Source organism: Cricetulus griseus, assembly GCF_003668045.3.
Source record: "Cricetulus griseus strain 17A/GY chromosome 1 unlocalized genomic scaffold, alternate assembly CriGri-PICRH-1.0 chr1_1, whole genome shotgun sequence".
NCBI classification, from domain to species: domain Eukaryota; kingdom Metazoa; phylum Chordata; class Mammalia; order Rodentia; family Cricetidae; genus Cricetulus; species Cricetulus griseus.
The window spans coordinates 59743283-59763214 of NW_023276807.1; the positions used below are offsets into that span (position 1 = coordinate 59743283).

Consider the following 19932-nt stretch of genomic DNA (forward strand, 5'->3'; position numbering starts at 1 on the left):
AAGGTGTGGCCTTGTTGAAGTATGTGAGGCCTCACTGGAGGAAGTGTGTCACTGTGGGCTTTGAGGTCTCATATATGCTCAATCCACCACCAGTATGGCAGATCACTTCTTGTTTCCTGTGAGTTAAGATATAGGACTCTCAGCTCCTTCTCCAACACCATGTCTGTCTGCACATTGCCAGAACTAAACCTTGGAAAAGGTAAGCCAGCCCAATTAAATGTTTTTCCTTTATAAAAGTTGCTATGGTCATGGTGTCTCTTCATAGCAATAGAAACATTAACTAAGATGAGCACAACACAAGCCAACATGAGCTGGACCCTTACCAGTCAATTATTCAGCCAGAAAATGCCCCACAGGCTTGCATTTTCTTAATTGACATTCCTTATTTCCAGATTATTCTAGCTTGTGTCCAAGTTGTCATAAACTATCACACACTTCTTGTCCTTCTCCCCTCTAAAATTACAACATGGGTGAGCCATGAGTTCAGTTCATCTACTGACAAACTGACATTTTTATGAACATCAAACTTGAAAAAGTCTATCACACACAACTATGACAGGTCTAGAGATACACATGCGTAGAAGATGTCTGAGCTAGGTGCTTCTCACTGCTCTGCAGGTTCAGAGTTCACTAAAGCAGGTGCTGTATCTTTGAACTTGCCTGGCCTGAATCCGTGAAAGCCAAGCCAGTCCCAGCCATCTCAGCCTGCTCTTTCAGGCATCACTACAAAATTGAATGACAGTTTGTAAATTTCTGTCTTAGGTCCATCCCATTTCTACCACTTACAGCCTTCTGGTATTTGGCATTTGCACACCTCACAGTACAATTATCCCTGGCTGGGATTTCTATGGCAAAGTAGACAAAAGCACATTTTCCCTCTGAGGTTGTAATTTTGACAATTACCCAGCAGGTATATACAGCAACGAGGCTATCACTGTGAAAAAAGAAAGCAATCCTCTGAAATTGCATCAAAGGCAAACTCAGAGCTACAGTGCACAAAAAATCCACCAATAGTAATGTCAAAATTACAATGCCATTCTAGAATGCTATCCATGATATTCACTGACTTTAGTAATCAAAAAGACTGTTGGCCTCTACCCTAATTAAACAGTTAAGGAAAGGAAGACAGAGATTATAGAAAATCCATGGTGGGCATAGGATGAGATATTGTAATGAAAAGATCAAGAATAAATGTATTTCAAGGGTTAAAAAAACCCACTCTGGGAGCAAGGGCTCCAATTTAGAACCACAAAACAGCTCTTGTTAGGGTGTCTGATGCCCAGTCTTATGTTTTCATCTCTATACCACCTTACATGATCATTTCCTGGCTCCTTAATGGCAAAGGAGAAAGTGTTATTAGCATAAAGAAGAATGGATAATTAAAATGATTTTCACCAGCAATTCGACAGATAAACGTCTCTAATCATCATTCTTTGATCACAAGTGTCACCTATCCTTAACGGAATCGCTCAAGCAGGTTGCTTACCAGTGAAGTGTCCTATCAGGTGTTGTAATTTAAGTACTCATGCATAATCAATGAGAGATTTTCAAAGACTATCCAGAAAATAGAAATTTATGAGTGAAGGAGGTAATGTCTTTTGGAGAAGGCTTTGAAGTCAGACACCAGTGATTTCCTAGGAACAACACTACAGTGCTGTTTTGGTGCCAACATCTAGTCCAGAGCTAATGCCCCTTTCTACTCAGAGCCTGCTCCCCACCCCTGAGCCCCCCAGGCTTCTCGTCTCTGATCCCAGGCTCTGAGAGCTCTGTCATCTAGAACCTATCTTTGTAGGGATAATGTCATATTTTTGTACACAGTAGGTGCATAATTACTCTCAGTCAGTTCAGTGACTCTTCCATGGCAACAGCTCAGACAGCTCAGCAACCTATTGCTATCCCAGCAAGGCCATCAGCACACGCGGCTGCGGTTCTAATGTTCCTAAGAACTGGAAGCTTTCCTTTTGGCACTGTAACACTTGAGTGTTTGGAAATTTAAACAGTGGCCTGAATGCAGAGCCCAAAAGCAGCAAATGCAGATAACTGATCTGTTATTCTTTGAGGTGATTTAGATTGCAGTGTGGAGTAGGTCATTCAATGTGCAGGGTAGCCTTGACCAATGGATGTCCTGGATGCAGTGGAGATGGAGTAGACCATTCAATGTGCAGGGTAGACCTGACCAAAGGAAGTTCTGAATGCAGTGTGGACTAGGTCATTCAGTGTGAAGAGTAGACCCAACCAATGGATGTTCTGAATGCAGTGTGGACTAGGTAATTCAATGTGCAGAGTAGACCCAACCAATGGATGGTTTTAGGTTCCTTACATGGATGCTGTTTCACTGACAATCTTCAGATCACTCATCCACAAGAACAAGTCTATAAATTCATTGTGGAAATAGTACTTTGTGTCCCCTCAAAAGATGACCAGTTAGTTCCTCACTACTGGATTAAATTTGCTATGATATCTACTTTCTCCACATGCATATACAAGGAAAAGTGGGAGCCGAACTTGAAAGACTTATGTTGATGCTTTCCTATGGCTGGTGGATGTGTCTACTTCCTGTGATCTTAGAGGGGACTCTAGTGACTGAGATGGATTTCTTCCTTAGATCATACTCTCTCTCAGCTGCATTCCAGGGAAAGCTCATCTCTACTCCATGGATTCCCATATGGCATGGGATACCAAGTTTAGGGCACCTAGTTCCAAGATTAAGCAATAGAAAACTGTGGTTGCTTTTGAAATCTGTTGTGGAGGCTGCTGGAAAAGCTCAAACTCTCTACCCAGCTTCCTGGAATAGGAGCTACGCTGAGCAAAAACTAGGTTTTTAACGAGACTCATCTCTACAGAGTCTTGCAGTGTCCATTCTGACACAGACATTCAGGGACAACTGAGTCCCAATTTAGTAAGACAGCTGCTCATAAAAACCTGAGCTCTCTACTGGGCTTCCTGAAACTCTGGAAAGAAACGTCAGAAATTGGATCTATTATTTGAACTTCATCCATTATCAAGGAAATAAAACCAGCATTTTTAAAGTTATCTATTTAAGGCAATCCTAAGATCTTCCTGTTAGGACAGAAATAAGTTCAATGGTGACAGTTTTAGAAATAAAAGAGTAAAGTCACATGCCATTCTGCTGGGCAGCTTTTGAAGAAAGAGCTCTTACATAAGGAAGGGGAAAGAGAGCTCTCAGAGAATACAATAGCACCAGAGGCTATGGATACAACGCTGAACTAATTGTGTCCTGGGGCTTGAAAAATTACCAACATTTCTGGAAGCTCACATTGTAGATTTTGATTTTGATTTGACTACTCAGCATGAAGTGAACTGAGATTTTTCTATAACTCAGAAAAGTGAGAAATAAAAAGCCACATGTTTTCTCCTTCCTCTTAAAGACAACTGAGGGTGAGCTAGGTATATGAGACTAGTGGACACTTAGATAAGTTGATACTGACTGAGGCCAGACGCGCACTACATCTGACTTTCCTGATCATGATATAGAATGGACTAGATTAGCTCCAAGAAGAACAAACCTGTCACAATGCCTGTTACTAAGCTAAATCAGCAACAGAAGCTAATGCCAGACATACCTCCCTCATTCAGGATTTTTGTTTTGTTTTGCTTTGTTTAACAAAAATTAAAAAAACAAACCTCTTCCGATTCTGGACAATATGCATTTCCAAATGTAACCAGCCAGTAAGGGGCATTTTGCCATAAAAATGCCCAAGCAGAGTGAATATATATTTTTAATGCTGAAATAAAGATTGAAAGAGGAGGGAAATGAGCTTTACGGGATCAGAATGGTAAAGAAACCTCACCATGGAGCTCCCAGACTAATGAAGGAATGTTAGTCAGCAAAGAACATGTTCAACTCTATTTCTTTTAGTTTTGAGACTATAATCCATATTGTTGGGAGGATAATGTGTAAACTGAGGATGACTGACTAAATGAAACTGAAAAAAAATCAAGAAATGTGTCTTTGAATTTTATTTTCTCTCTCTCTCTCTCTCTCTCTCTCTCTCTCTGTGTGTGTGTGTGTGTGTGTGTGTGTGTGTGTGTGTGTGTGTGTGTGTGTGTGTGTAAGTGTCCATGCCACAACACTTGGGTAAAAGTCAAAGGTAACTTTGTGGAGCTGGTTCTTTTCTACCACCTTTAGATGGAGTCCAGGGATCACACCCAGGTTAGACCTGTGTTGCCAGTGCTTATCTACTGAGGCATCACAGAGGCCTGTGAAACTGATCATCAAATTGTTGAGTGACTTTTGTGCATGGTGATAGATATGGATCTATCTGCAATCTTCTACATGTCTGCATCTAGTTATGCCAGTACCATTTGTTGAAAATGCTTTCTTTTTTCCATTGTATAACTTTAGCTTCTTTGTTAAAAATTAGGTATTCGTAGGTGTGTGTGTTAAAGACCTCAACATAAATCCAGCCACAGTGAACCCCTTAGAAGAGAAAGTGAGAGGTACCCTTGAACAAATTGGTACAGGAAACTGCTTCCTGAACATAACACCAGCAGCACAGACATTGAGATTGACAATTAATAAATGGGACCTCCTGAAACTGAGAAGCTTCTGTAAGGCAAAGGACATAATCAACAAGACAAAATGGCAGCCCACAGAATGGGAATAGATTTTCACCAACCCCACATCTGACAGAAGGCTGATTTCCAAAATATACAATGAACTCAACAAGCTAGCCACCAAAACACCACACAATCCAATTAAAAGTGGGGTGCAGAACTAAATAGAGAATTCTCAATAGAGGAATCTAAAATGGCTGAAAGACACTTAAGAAAGTGGTCAACATCCTTAGCCATCATGGAAATACAACTCAAAAAACTCTGAGATACCATCTTATACTCACCAGAATGGCTAAAATCAAAAACACCAATGACAGTCTATGCTGGAGAGGATGTGGAGAAAGAGGAACACTCCTCCATTGCTGGTGGGAGTGCAAACTTGTATGACCACTTTGGAAATCATTATGGCAGTTTCTTAGAAAATGGGAATCAGTCTACCTCAAGATCCAGCAATTCCTTTTTTGGGCATATACCCAAAGAATGAACATCCATACAACAAGGACGTATGTTCAACTATGTTCATAGCAGCATTGTTTGTAATAGCCAGAACTTGGAAGCAACCTAGATGTCCCCCCCCAGCTGAATAATGGATGGAGAAAAGGTGGTACATTTACACAATAGAATACTACTCAGCAGAAACAAAAGACAATGAAATCTTGAAATTCTCAGGCAAATGGATGGAACTGGAAGAAAACATCCAGAGTGAGGCAACCTTATCACACAGAAACACAAGCAGGTTATGTACTCACCCATATATGGATATTAGACATGGAGCAAAGGACTACCAGCCTACAATCCACACCACCAAAGAAACTAGGAAACAAGGATGACCCCAAGAGAAGAACACATGGTCCCCCCAAAGAAGGGGAGGGGGTCAAGAACCCCTGAGCAAATTGAGAACATGGGAGGAGAGAGGAGGGAGATGGGAAGGGGAGAGGGGTGAAGAGGAGGGGAGAACAGGAGGACTGAGATAGGGGAGGAATAGAGGAGGGCAAGAAAGGAGATGCCTTGATAAAGGGAGCCAGTGTAGGTTTGGAGAGAGGTCTGGCACAGGGGAAATGTTAGGGGATCCACAGGGATAGCCCCAACTAAGAATCTAGGCAGTGGTGGAGAGGCTGCCTTTGATGCCCTTCCCCTATAATGAGATGGATGACTACCTTGGTTACCATTCCTAGAGCCTTTATCCAATAGCCGATCTCAGGAGAAGCAGGCTAAACAATGAGTCATATTCCTGGAATCTAGTTGCAGAGAGGAAGGAGGGATGAGCAAAGGAGCCAAGACTGTGCTGGAGAAACCCACAGAAACAGTTGACCTGACCTAGTGAGAGCATGGAGACCCTAGTTGTAAAGTTGGGGAACCAGCATTGGACCAAACCAAACCCTCTGAATGTGGGAACCAGCTAAGAGGCCAGGACAGTCTATGGGACCTCTCACATTGGAGTCAGTGTTTATTCCTAGAGCACAAATGGACTCTGGGAGCCCATTCCCTATGGAGGGATACTATTACAGCCCAGATACAAGAATGAGGACCTAGGCCCTCTCCCAACTGATGTGATGGACTTTGATGGCCCCGTGGAGGGCCTCACTATCCTTGGACAGTGGGTAGGGGGTGGTTTTGGGGTTGGTGGGGAGCATGGGAGGATGGAGGGCAAGGGAATGGGAGGACTGATGGGTAAATAAGAGTGCTTCTAAAATAAAAAACAAATTGTTGAGTGAGGTATAAGATCAAGAGAGAAAGAAATATGGCTATGAAGACAACAGTGAAAGCATTTTGAAAACATTTCTCCCTCTGGCAGTTCTGAGATCACCTTCAGGTCACCACAAATTGTAGGTCAGTACTCTGCCACTGAGCCTCTCCCCTAGTAACAGTACATATCTTTCATAAATGATGCCAAATAAAATTCCAAACTATTGTATGAAATGAAGCCCAGGACCACAAAAAGTTAAGAGTGGGCCACTTTGGTTATGGGCCTTTGTCAGTTCTGCTGTCCCTCCTGCCTGATAGTTGAGATGGACTGTGTCTCCTTCATGAGAACCCAGAGCCCTACCCTTGGGGACAATCCATATGTGGAAATATGGGGGACTGTAGAAGTCACAAATCTGAAGATTAACTGAGACCAACTCAACACTTATACACCAATTCCTCAAGGCTCATTGTGAATAAAGTTCAGATAATAGTCTTAGTCATTCTTTCTTGAAGGAAAATATTCCATGACAATTACTGTCACAATATTTATTATTGTTGGTTGTGATCTTAAAACTTAGTCCTTACCATACTCAGAATGAATGTTTGTGGAGGTGTTCATGTACATGTGTTTGTGCATGTGTCTGGACTCCTGTATGTGTGTGTGTGTTTTAAGGCAGAGTCTCATGTATCTTAGGCCTTAGGCACTACTGAAATTCACTATGTAACTAAGGAGCTCCTGATCTTCCCTCCAGCCTCCTCCCTTGAGTCAGTGTTAAATAACATTTCTCTAGCCTGTTGCTTTCCACATATGTGCAAACTAAACCGTAGAGAGGTGCTCAGTTATATACCCAGAGACACACAGTTGGTGGGTGGCAGAGGCATGGCTGCCAGGGCAGTTGTCATTCCCACAATTCTGCATTATGTCATTCCACTGCAACCTCAGCTAATATTTCCAATACAGGCCGGGATCCCAGCAGCACTGTGTGTCCCTTGTGCTTGTGTGATTTTATGCTTACTTATATTATTACTTGGATTCTTGTTGTACATTCTCAGCTTAATGATAGATAAAGTAGGTGTGAGAAATGGATGTCTCCATGGCCTTGTGGTTTCCTCAGCACTGATTCTACAATCTAATCCAGTTGGTCAGTGCTCAGTAGACTTTGGTTATGAGACAGAATTGACATAAAGGGCTGATTTGTCTAATCATTCATACCTTCACCCTAGCCACACCATGAAAATTACAGTCCAAAGGAACGAAATGCTGTCTCTTCCATACCCCAAAGGCAGTATAAGAGAATAAGATTCATCCCTTCAAGCAGGGACATACCTCCACCCTGTTTACCTCCTCTCTTAATCCCCAATGGAATATGGTGAAACTGCATCTTTTTTGATTTAATTAAATTTTCTAGATGGCAGTGTTTCATTATAAATTATAAAGGAATAGACAAAAGTTGGCCAAACTCAATTCCCTAAAAAAGTTTTGTAAGTGCCAATTGCAGCTAATCATTTACAAGAACACACATTCTACTTTTTTTTCAAAATTATTACTCATTTTAATCACACAGGCTTTTGTAGTATAAGAGTTATGGTAATGGTAATGGTCACATTGGGGCAGTTAAAATTTCAATGTCTTTAAACGCTAAAAATGATTAATATAATAATCATGCATATTAGTAAAAATAAATCAGAATGGGATATATATTTTTCAAAAGGCACAAAATGCATGAGAATCTAGTAGCTTGATGTTTAAGCAAGCATCCAGGGTCTCCTTAAGAGCCCTCCTGAGTTGATTGTACTCAACCCATTTTCCTGAGTAGCCATTAGAGTCTGATTACAATATCATGATATAATCTGGAATTATAATGAACTCAGTCCTTTACAATCTACCTGACAACAAACTCTACATCTCTGTCCTCAGTTAAAACCAACAGGAAGCCCTATCTTATATTCTGATGGTCCAGTGGATTCATTTGGGAGTTTGGTCAGCTTCTGGACTATCCAGCAGTACAGAGATAAATACTAAAAAGAAATATTTCTAGCCATTTCCTGCTAGTTTAAAAATAGTAAAAGTTAAATAATGAAACTGTGAAGTCATACAAGTAAAGAGTATTAGAGCTGATGGGAAGTTTGACATGTAGGTTATAGCGCAGTTCCTGTATGCTCAATGGTGGCATACTTTGTTCAAAACCACACAGGCAAAGAAGGAACTACCACTCCATGCAGCAATGTGAGTGACTCTCAGAAGCATTATGTTGGGCAAAATAAGCCAGGCAGAAACACACACACACACACACACACACACACACACACACACTGTACCATCCCATTAAATCCCAGAATAACAAACTAAGCAACGACGGCTAGGCTACGGATGAAGGCATTAGTGGGGAAAAGCTGCTGGTGGTTCTGAATGTGTTTTGGATCATGACTGAGCTGGTGGTCCCATGGAACCCAGGCATATCAAACCCATCAAACTGTGCACATAAAACTAGTCTTTATTTTGTTAACTTGTATCTCAATAGGCTTGCTTAATGCTAGTATTTAAACTTGTTCAAGGCCACATAAACAGTGAGAAGAAAAACTGACACTGGGGCTCTGGCCATGGGCCTACCAAGAAAGGTCTGTATTGAAAACAAGCCTGGTTCTGCTTACTTGTAATGGGAATGCACTTCTCTGACCCAATTCTTGTAGTGAGTGGCACTCATGGTAACTGACACTGGATGCCTATATGAGGTATAGCACAAATAACATGAGATTTGCTGGGCTCCAGGGGTGAATCTGAAACATTAAGGCATCATCTCAGAGCCCCTAGAAGGCAACCATGATTTGTAACACAAATAATAAAAGCCCAGAAACAGATTCTGGGGTTCAAACTGAAAGATCAGAGAAACAAAGCAGCCAAGCCCTAGAGATTTCTCACCTCTACCAATGCTCAGACCAAAGGGGCGATTTTGTCCTCTGGTTGCATCTCCAAACTGCACTGCTCTCCACCAAGCCTCAGAATCCTAGACTGCTATGCTCTCTTCAACATGCTGGAGACTAATTGCCTAAGACTTACTTTGCTTCTTCCTTATATACTTTTCTCCGTCCAGCCATATCACTCCTGTCTCTATCTCCCTAATGCTGGGGTTAAAGGCATGAGATCCCAAATGCTGAGATCACCTTTGTATGAGCTGTTTCTCTTTTAGACTGGGTAAGTTTTGTGTAGCTCCATGTGCTCTTGAATTAACAGAGATTTGTCTGCCTCTGTCTCCTGAGTCCTAGGATTAAAGGTGTGTACCACCACTGCCTGGCCTCTATGACTAGCTAGTATGGCTGCTTTTGAATTCTGATCCTCAGTGACTTTGCTACATCATAAACAATATATCACTGCAATGATTCATACCAATTTCAAGGAGGACAATGTAATGATTACAAGTCACACAAAGAAGGAAGCAGGAAAGAGATGAAGGAACTGAAGAACATCAGGTGTCATTGGTAATTCTAGAATCCACACAAAGATGAGCATGCACCCATATGATCCTTTTCAAGCCAACAGATGACCTAAGCATGGCACACAGTAGTAATAATGTGACCTTAGTATACATATATTAAAATCACGCAAATGAAAAAAGAAAACAGCTGCCAAAATTTACCATGTATCAGTGAACTTCTCAAATAAGCCAGTGTATTAAAGTCCTCACCTCCTTCAACAGCAGAATCCCTGGTTAATAATGGTAAACTACACTGAAAAGCCCATAGAGAATATTTGTATTTTTAGTTTACAAAGAAGGATATGCATTGCTGTTGGTTGTTTGCCTTTTTCCAAAGAGAACCAACTCTTAGGTTTCTAGGCTGATTTTAGTTTTTATTAAATATAAAGAAATCTTTATGGTTGGCATTACTTTCAAAAATATTTTTACCTACTGTTGTGTACCTCCTAAACAACTCACTGCTATTCTGTATTCTAAACTGCTTAAAGCAAATATATTCTTCTATGCCTGGAAATTAGTCTGAGCAAGCATTCAAGCACTTGAGAAATAGATATAACAGAAATGAGTAGCGTAAACCTTTGTCATGAGAGTTCATACCAGTTAGGGGAAACTACAGAAAGAGTAATGGCTATTACCATTGAAGTATTCTTTGAAGAACAAATGAATTCAGAAATCCCTACTCATTGTAGGTTGGGTTGACACTTGCATCTCATTTTTAATCAACTGATGTATCAAAGTAATGACAACTTTTATGTCCATTACTTCTAGGTAATATAATGTTCGGAGGCCTAGAGTGTTCCCTGATTTCAAATTTAAGTACATTAAGGGGGAATTATTCATTAGTGTATGGTATATACTCAAGGCTTCTAAATTTCATTTTACTCATTTGTACTAATTGACAGACTAGATCCCCTGGAAGCAATGAAGAATCCACTAATAGGTAATTGCTTTATATGCCAGTGTGGGCATTTGCATGTCTAAGTTTTTAGTCTCATTATATGGCCAATATTTCTCTGGCTGCTTAACAATAGAAGAGTGCTGACTACTTTTGGGCTATTTATGATATCTTCCAAAAATGGAAAAGACTGCATCTATGTTACTAACACTTGCAGATGCAGACAGTAGTTTCACTAAGAAATATGTTCATTGAGATGATAGGCAGACAGCTTGATTTTTGCTCCTTGTCTCTGCCAAGCAATTATTTTTAAGGCCCTGAATACGTTATCTAACTTCTCTGAGATTCAGTTTCCTAACCTAAAATAGAGATGTTGCCCTCTAGTTAGTATCAGGATATTAGGATACTGTGTATTTCATGATCAATGCCTTTAAAACATTTATATTTGTCATTCCACTCTATACCCAAGTTCTACTCAGCTGTCAGTCACGACATCATCATCATCATCACTATCCTTGACAGCAGAAACAAAGTGGGTGTTTGCCTAGTAAAAGGCAACCTGAGAATTATCTGCAGAACAGGGCTAGTGGATTCTGTGTACTGTGTTGTTTTGAAGTTTACCATTAAAAACTATCACAAGCTGAGTGGCTTAAAGTAGCAAAAATGGACTCTCACTGTGGTGGTTTGAATAAAAATGCCCCTCATATGCTCATATATTTAAATACTTGGTCCTCAGTTGGTGGAACTGTTTGGGAAAAATTAGGAGGTGTGGAGGTGGTAAGTCACTGGCAGTTGGATTTGAGGTATTAAAAACCCACACATTCCCAGTTAACTTTTCTCCCATCTCCTACTTGTGGATCAGAAGTAAGCTCTCAGATACTATTTTAGTGCCATGCCTCCCAGCCTGCTGCTATGGTCCCCAACATGATGATGGTCATGGGATCACCCTCCAAAGCTGTAAGCCCAATAAACTCTTCTTTCTATACATTTTCTTGGTCATGGTATCTTATCACAGCAATAAAAATGTAACTAAGACAATAACTATAAGAACAACACAGATATTGGTGGACATATGGCTGGAAACAGAAGTAACTATGCCTACCAATGTTATCTCTAGAAAATCAAACCAAGAAATAAGGCTTCATTACCTTAATATCTGATAAAATATACCTCAAAACTGGGTCATATCATCTTGCTTAAATATTACAATTTTGAATATATAGGCATCAAATGCAATTATACTCAATTTCATAAGGCTAAGTTATAGATTAACTCTAATCTGGTAATAATGTGTGATTTCAATACCTTGCTCTCATTAATAAAAAGATCATATGAACAAAAACAGAGAAGCATAAGAGTTAAATTACTTCATAAATCAAAATGACTTAATAGGCATCAAGACAATATTCCATCCAAATGCCACAGAATACACATTATTCTCAACAGCCCATGGAATTTCCTCTAAAGGAAACCATATATTAAACACACAAAGCAAGTCTTAACAAGGGAAAATTCAAATAATTGCTTATATCCTATATGACCATAATGTGATAAAGCTAGAAATGAACAGCAGGAAATCATATAAAACTCTCAAAATCATGGAGATTAAACAACACAGGACCAAGTAATGGATGTACCACTTCAAAGAACTAAATTTGGACAATCTAGAACTGATTAAAATGAAGACACACAAAACAAATCCTACATCAAGGGCTCAGGGAGCATTTCAGAAGCAGGTTAGAGATATTGGAAGAACCAGGAGATCAGGGAGTTTGCTGTGAGATTGATTCTCCTAGGAGTATTAGAACTGATACCCATCAAGTCTCAACAACATGGGTGTCTAACATGAGCTGAACAGGATAACATCAATAGACATGCCATTGTGGACAGAAAAGAAGCCCACAAGACCTCAACACTACACAAAGAAATTCAGGGAACTACATAATGCTAAGAACAGGGTCAATACTCTTCCCCAGGGAAGAACACACTGATTGGTTATCCAATACCAAATAGTCAGCACTGAAAACATACATGCAAGTAATATGATATGGACTGAGCTGGTTATGCTATGTACTTAAAAGTATATATGTTTACACATACATCTGCATGTATGTGACAACAATTAATGGAATAAGAGGTCATAAATTTGAAAGAGAATAAGAAGGGGTGTGAGGGAAGGTTTGGAGGAAAGTAAGGGAAGGGGAGATTTATGGAATTACACTATAATCTTGAAAAATATGAAAGGAATAAATTTTAAAAATGATGACACAGCATACCAAAACTTATGGGTAAAATGAAAGAAACCCCAAGTTCCACAACTACAAGTGCCTATATTAAACACCAAAAAATGTCTCAAATAACTACATAATACACCCTAGTGCCTTGGAAAAATTAGAATAAAACAAACCTCAAAGGAGTAAACCCAAGAAAATGTTTATGATTAGGCAGAAATTAATGAAATAGAAATGAAAATTACAAAAATAATCGAAATTAAGAGATGGTTCTTTGAAAAGATAATCAAGATTGGCACTCTAAGCAAAAGAAAGAGAAAAGACACAGATTAATAATACCAGAGATAAAATGTGAGAATTTACAACAGATATAAATGAAATTCTTAAAAGCATCTACTTTGAAAAATATATATTACATTAAATTGGAAAATATAAAAGTTATCAGTGATTTCCTAGACCCATATGACTTACCAAAGATTAGATAAGATGAGATAAACTGTGTAAATAGATCTACAGTAAGCAATGAGGTTAACATAGAAATTAAAATTGCATAATGATAAAAAACATCTTGTTCCATAAGGATTCAATGAACCAGGTCTTAAAGAACTAACTTGAAAAAAATAGAGGTAAAAATCTTTGAACATATTTAATAATACCAGCATAACCATTATAATAAAACTAAAAGTATTACAAGAAAAATGAAGACCCCCAAACTGCTTCATTAACAAAGATACATAAACACACACACAAAGACACACACACACACACACACACACACACACACACACACACACACACACAGTCCTTAAAATGTTTTAGGGTGTTCATTCCAGAAATACATAAAAATAAAATATTTCAAGAAAAATGAAGTTTCAGTGAAATGTTACATTGTTATTTGAAAATCATTGACTATAGTTTAGCAGTTTATAAATGAAAGTTGAGATACTATGATCACATCAGTAAAGTAAAATCATTTGATGAATTTTATTTTCCAGTCATGAGAAACACTACTAGCAGATTAGGAAAGACAATCAAGTCTCTTGTTTTAATGTCTAATGTTATCTGAGGGTTTGTGAGATGAGAATGTAGTGACTATGTTTCTACTTGAATCGGCAGTGCAGCAAAGGATCTCCACTGTAATGAGACTGGTAGACAACAGGTGAGAAGAGGAGGGGACTCCCACTGTTTACTGATGACATCTTTCACATAGAAAACCCTTAATTATTTGCTGATGGAATTAGACTGTTAAGTAAATTTAACAAAGCAATTTGATACAGGCTTGGGAACATTACTGTTTATAACTAGAATTTTTAAATGATCTTGGTTATATTCTGGTCTCTTAATATGACATAAATCATTTGCCTTTTACAATGACCTAACACCCTCCAAAATACAGGTCCTTAGGAATAAATGTAAGCAAATTGGTGTAAGATTCCTGCAGAGAGACCTGTGAAACCTTTCTGAAAGAATCAGAGGCACAGCCAAAGAATGGTGGGCACCGTGAATGGGGGAAGGTGCAAAGATGCACTGGTGTCAACAGTTTCAGGGAAATTGACAGTTTGATGCTAAATTTATGTAAAAATACAAAGGGTCAAGAATAATGAAAACTGTCTTGAACAAAAATGCAAAAGTGGAAAATTTAAACTACTAGATACAAAGACCTACCATAAAGCTATAGGAGACGATGTTCAATGGAGGAAAGAAAGAGCAGCATGGGGTGAAGAGTGCAGAACCCAGACAGAAACACAAAGACATGCCTGTAAACTACCTGATTTATTAACAGGATTGCTGAAATTCCCCTTTAAATAAGTGATACTCAATCAACTAGTATTCATATAGGCAAAATCTGAAAATTGACCTCTGTCATACTATGCAAAAAATTGACACCAAAGGCCTACATCCATAATGGAGGGCAATGTAAGATCAGCAGAGTAAAGTGGAAATTTACCTTGATAACCTTGGGATGAGCAGACAATTTCAACTCATACTCAAATAACTCAAGATATTAAAAAACAGATTCGATGAGCTGGACTTTATTTTAAAAATACAGAGTTCTACAATTTGTTAAGTAAATAAGGGTGTAGGAGTACAGATTGGTTGAAGTGCTTTTCTGTATGCCCCAGGACCTGAGTTTGAGATCTAGAACAGGACAGGCAACAAAGGAGAAAGGAATAGCAGGAGATGAGGATATTAAAATGAAAATGAGAGGTTGAAGAGATGACTCACTAGTTAAGAGCACTTGCTTGTCTTCTACAGGACCTGAGTTCAGTCTCAGCACCTACATCTGGCAGCTCAGCTCATAACTGACTGTTAACTTCAGCTCCATGGGATCTGACACTCTCCCCTGACTTCTGTGGGCACCTGTGTGCTTGTATCATGCATTTACACACACACACACACACACACACACACACACACACACACACACACACACACACACACACACACGTAATAAAAATAAATCTTAAAAATAGAATCAAAGCCTTTTTAAGATAAGCAAAGAAACTAACATATACATACTCATAATAAGCATGAATGCAAAGAACACACAAACATGCACGCACACACACACACACACACACACACACACACACACACACACACACACAGGCATACATACAGAGGATACCTAAATTAAGCATAAAAGGAAGCAGAACAGACAGACATCTAGGACAGCACCATTGAAATTACTTTGTTCATTTCCCCCTCATTTCACTTTGCATAGTGGGACAGAGTTATGCTTATCATACAGAAGACAGATGTGTAAGTAAGTGGGATGCATTCTTCTGATGCCATATGTATCTACTGAATCATATGTGCAAAGTGGTACCTCAGTTGCAAAACAAACACACACCACAGAGCTCTTTACTGGCACTTCTCTGTTGAAGGCCCATGTTTGTGAAACTCATGTGGAGTCATTCGGAATAATATCATTCCCAGATGGGATCAGTCCTTGTTCTGTTGGCAACTTGGTGCTGGGAGTCACTTAAGTTCTGAGCCTCAGCTTCCCCTCTAGGATGATGACTCAATGATGCTTTTTAAGAGTATGTACAGGAATGAGATAATAAATGCAAAAATACCACAGTTTTATAGGTATAGATGGGGAGATGGGCAGACATTGCTGGAGCTGGACACAATATTTTCATTGTTATATGTATATCACATGCAGGAATGAGTAATAAATGCAAAAATATCACAGAGTTTTATAGGTATACTTGGGGAGATGGACAGACATATTCCTGGAGCTGGAGACAACATCTTCATTGTTATATTTATAACACATGCCACTTAAAGTCACTATTGTCTCCTCTTATTTATTAAGAATTAATGCATGTTTCTAAACCATTATAAATTTGTGCAGATACTTTTGTGTCACCCTGCACACTGGACACAGAATAACTAATATGTCTACAGTGCTCTTATGTGTTATTAATTAGAGGGTTGATGAAAGTGATTACTTTGGGGAACAGAATGAAATAGTCAATACTATCAATCAATGCAGAAGCTGGAGGTATTCTGCAAAGAATCAGGAATTTTCACTGTTGTTAATTTTTTAAGACTTCTTTTGATGTAGACCCTTTCTTGGGTTGATCACAGCAAAGTAAGCCTGGACTCTCAAGACAGTGGAGTGATAAGAAGGAAACAATTCCCCTAACTGTTTCAAGCTAACTCTTGGTATAAACTCCCTGACCTGAGGCTGATCTCCTATGACTTACATGTCTAGTGTCTGCCTAGAATGTTCCTACTCACAATATAGCCTGGAAAATTATTACTCATGTTTTAACATTGCATATTCATTCCATCAAAGCTTCCCGTCTTAGGGTTTCTATTGCGTTGATAAAACACCATGACCAAAAGCAACCTGGGAGAAAAGAGTTTATTTCACTTACACCTCCAAGAAATAGATCATCACTGAGGGAAGACAGGAACCTGGTGACAGGAACTGAAGCAGAGGTCATGATGGGATGCTGCTTACTGGCTTGCTCCTCATGGTTTGCTCAGCCTGCTTTCTTATACCATCTAAGACTACTGCCCAGGGCTGAAACCACTCACATTGAGCTGGGCCCTCCCTCATCAATAATTAATTAAGAAAATGTCCCCATAGACTTATCTATAGGCTAATCTTATGGAGGCATTTTCTCAATTGTGGTTCCCTTGGGTTGGATAACTCTACCTTGTGTCATAAAAAAAAAAAAAAAAAAAAAAACTAATAAGGATGTCTCCTAACATCCATGGAGATCCATGCTGGGCACCAGAGATGAATTCTTCCTTGTGTGTGCATTATCTGTACCAACACCCTAGGAAAACTGGCCTCACTTGTGCCTCCCCCAATTCTCAAGGCTCTGGTGTGCACACATTGTTTGAAAACAACCTTCCCAGCTAGCTGGGGTTCCCTGAGAGAAAGGCCTGCATCTACTCACCTTTCCCCAAGCAATAGGGAAGTCTGACATACAGTGGCACTCAATAAATGTTTGCTGGATGACATTAATTATTCACAGGGCCTTAATACAGTCAGCTCTGTTCAAGGATTCTCTTGATGAATTATTTAGAAATAAAAGCAACTGCATCTAGTTAGAGTCCATCTTTTTGAGACATTCTTTGTTCCTTATACACTATTGTATGGGTGTTTTCTTAACAGCCTCAGGGGCTGCCTCACACTGCTGGTCCTGGTGCTGGTGACTGTGAAAGCATGCAAAAGGTAGGTGAGAGAGAGGATGCCTGCAGGCTGCAGCATGTTCCAGTTTAAAAATCTGAGACTCTTCTGGAGGAGAGCAAATCAGAGCAGGCTTATATTTAATTGAGTGTGTGTGTGTGTGTGTGTGTGTGTGTGTGTGTGTGTGTGTGTGTTTGTGTGTATGTGTGTGTGTGTGTGCCACATTCACACCACACACAACACACACACACACACACACACACATATATATATATATATATATATATATATATATTCACATGTATGATTTAAATCTGAATTAAACATGCCAGGAGATCTGATATGTTTTCATAATAGTTGACAATATACACCCAGATGGGAACACACTAGGTGATATTCAGAGTTTGAACATTAACACAGAAGTTTAGCACAGCCTACAAATAGGGATCATGTTGGTTACTAAAATACACAATATAGTTGTAAAAGTTTCCTAAAGATCATAAAGCATGCCGAATCCCATTATTTGTGCTGAAGTGGGAGAAGCAGCTGTTCTTGCAGTAACGCTAGGCACATTTTGATGGCTGGCTCAAGGAACATAAATGTCAAGGAGACTTCGGAGATAAGAAGATAAAATCTATATCCATCTGCTTTTTTGAGATAAATAACATGTCTGGCTTTAATGATCTTGCAAAAACAAGTCCATAGGAAGGACCAGGTTGTGGAAACAGAAAGAGTGGGAATGGAGAAAGGTTAGAGGCAGAGAAAGAGTAGGAACAGAGAAAGGGTGTGGATAGAGAGAGTGGGAACAGGGAAAGAGGAGAAACAGGGAAAGAAGGGAATGAAAAGAGTGAGGAAAGAGAATGAAGTGGGAACAGAGAATGAATGGGGATACAGAATGAGTGGGAAGAGGGAAACAGAGAAAGAGTGGGAACAGAGAATGAGTGGGGACAGAAAGGAGGGGACAGGGATAGAGTGGCAACAGTACCTACTTGGTCTGATGTTTCGATCCTTGCAGGTGTGCATGGTACTGTTCTATTGAGTTGAGGGACACACTGCAGATGGTACATCTGTAAGTACGTCTCAGACCTGTGGGTGACAGACAGACATGGTTAGCTACATCCTGCCAACAGTCCGGATGATGACCAAATTTCTGAATATCCACAAAGGCATGTTCTGAGTATTAGAAAAGATATTGGTTCCCCTGTTTCAAGGCCACTCGTGTCCCTCCTTCCAGAGCCTAGAAACCAGACTCAGAAGACATGGGGATGTTCAGGTGTTTATCAGAAGTCTGTCCTATTTATAGATAGGTAAAAACAAATGACTCTGAACACAAGTTAAATGTTTTGGGAATTTTCTATCTCAAGTCAAGAAGTATGCTGCCTTTCCCACCTAAGTCATATAGACATGGTTTTTTTTTTATCTCTACAGTGAAATAAAAAACAAAAATCAGTCCCATTCCTTTGTCATCTCCCATCCAAACCAGAACTGTAGCATAACATTAGATGCTATTAACTAGGCTTGATCCTATTAACCTAGGCTTGATCCTAAGATTGTCTTACAAACTGCAAGTAACCAATAGAGATAAAAATGAACCAATCCATTCTCAGGTCTAGCTTCCCATCAGTTAATGCCATCTATGTATTCTCCTGTTTATTCATTTGCCTCATTAATACAGCATCAGCTATGGGCTAGGCACTAGGAATTCCAAAATAGAAAAGACATGTGTTTGGCTTTTAAGGCATATGGGAAAATCGTGAGTGTTTCAGAGCACTGACTTATCCAAAGGAAACTTTGTGTTACCAGGCAGCATTATCTACATCACATTAAACCTCCAGCACAGTAGAGACCCACAATGGCACATACTCCTCCTACAGCTGCACTCCTAAGCAGGGAGAGGAAAAGTGAAGCTAACGCTAGCTGAGTCCTACAAGTTACCAGGACACACTAGTCAGTTTGAGACCCTTGCAAGGAAAGATGAGTCTATGCCAGCTTGTATGGTTTCTGTGATGTAACTTGTCATTCCCTATTGCTTCTGAAGCTTCTACACTGTATCCTCAGCTTTGGAGGAACCAGGGAAGACATGGTGAGGAGAAGAAAGAACAAAGTTCTAGAGGGCAACTCAAAGCTCCAGGAAGGCAAAGAAAGAACTCTATCAAATATGCCTTCATGATAAGCCGTGGGGACATCTCTGCCTTAGATACATTAGTGGGTATTTCCTGTGTCTGTAGATGACATTGAAAATTCAGGCCACGAAAGAATGAGCCCCACAGAGGCAATGTGACTGGGAAGCATGGGAAAGTAGAGTTGACTCTAGAGTCTGACTTCAGATGCCTGCAGTTCCACTGATGGAATGGGGTAACATTGCTGTACCTGCTCTGAACATCTGTGATGTGAGCAAAGAGCCAAAGCTCAAAG

At 39.6% G+C, this 19932-nt stretch overlaps 1 protein-coding gene and 1 non-coding gene across 2 annotated transcripts in view; one reads left to right on the forward strand and one right to left on the reverse strand.

Moving 5' to 3' along the window:
- Window positions 1-19932, reverse strand: part of Zmat4 (zinc finger matrin-type 4) — a 281105-nt gene that overhangs the window by 24260 nt on the left and 236913 nt on the right. The window contains exon 5 of the mRNA XM_035453381.1: window positions 18507-18603. Within this exon, the coding sequence (XP_035309272.1) occupies window positions 18507-18603 (97 nt within the window). The remainder of the gene's footprint in view (window positions 1-18506; window positions 18604-19932) is intronic.
- On the forward strand, window positions 17683-17818 carry LOC113833468. Its single transcript, XR_003481159.1, has one exon. It is a non-coding gene; the product is annotated as a small nucleolar RNA SNORA23 (small nucleolar RNA).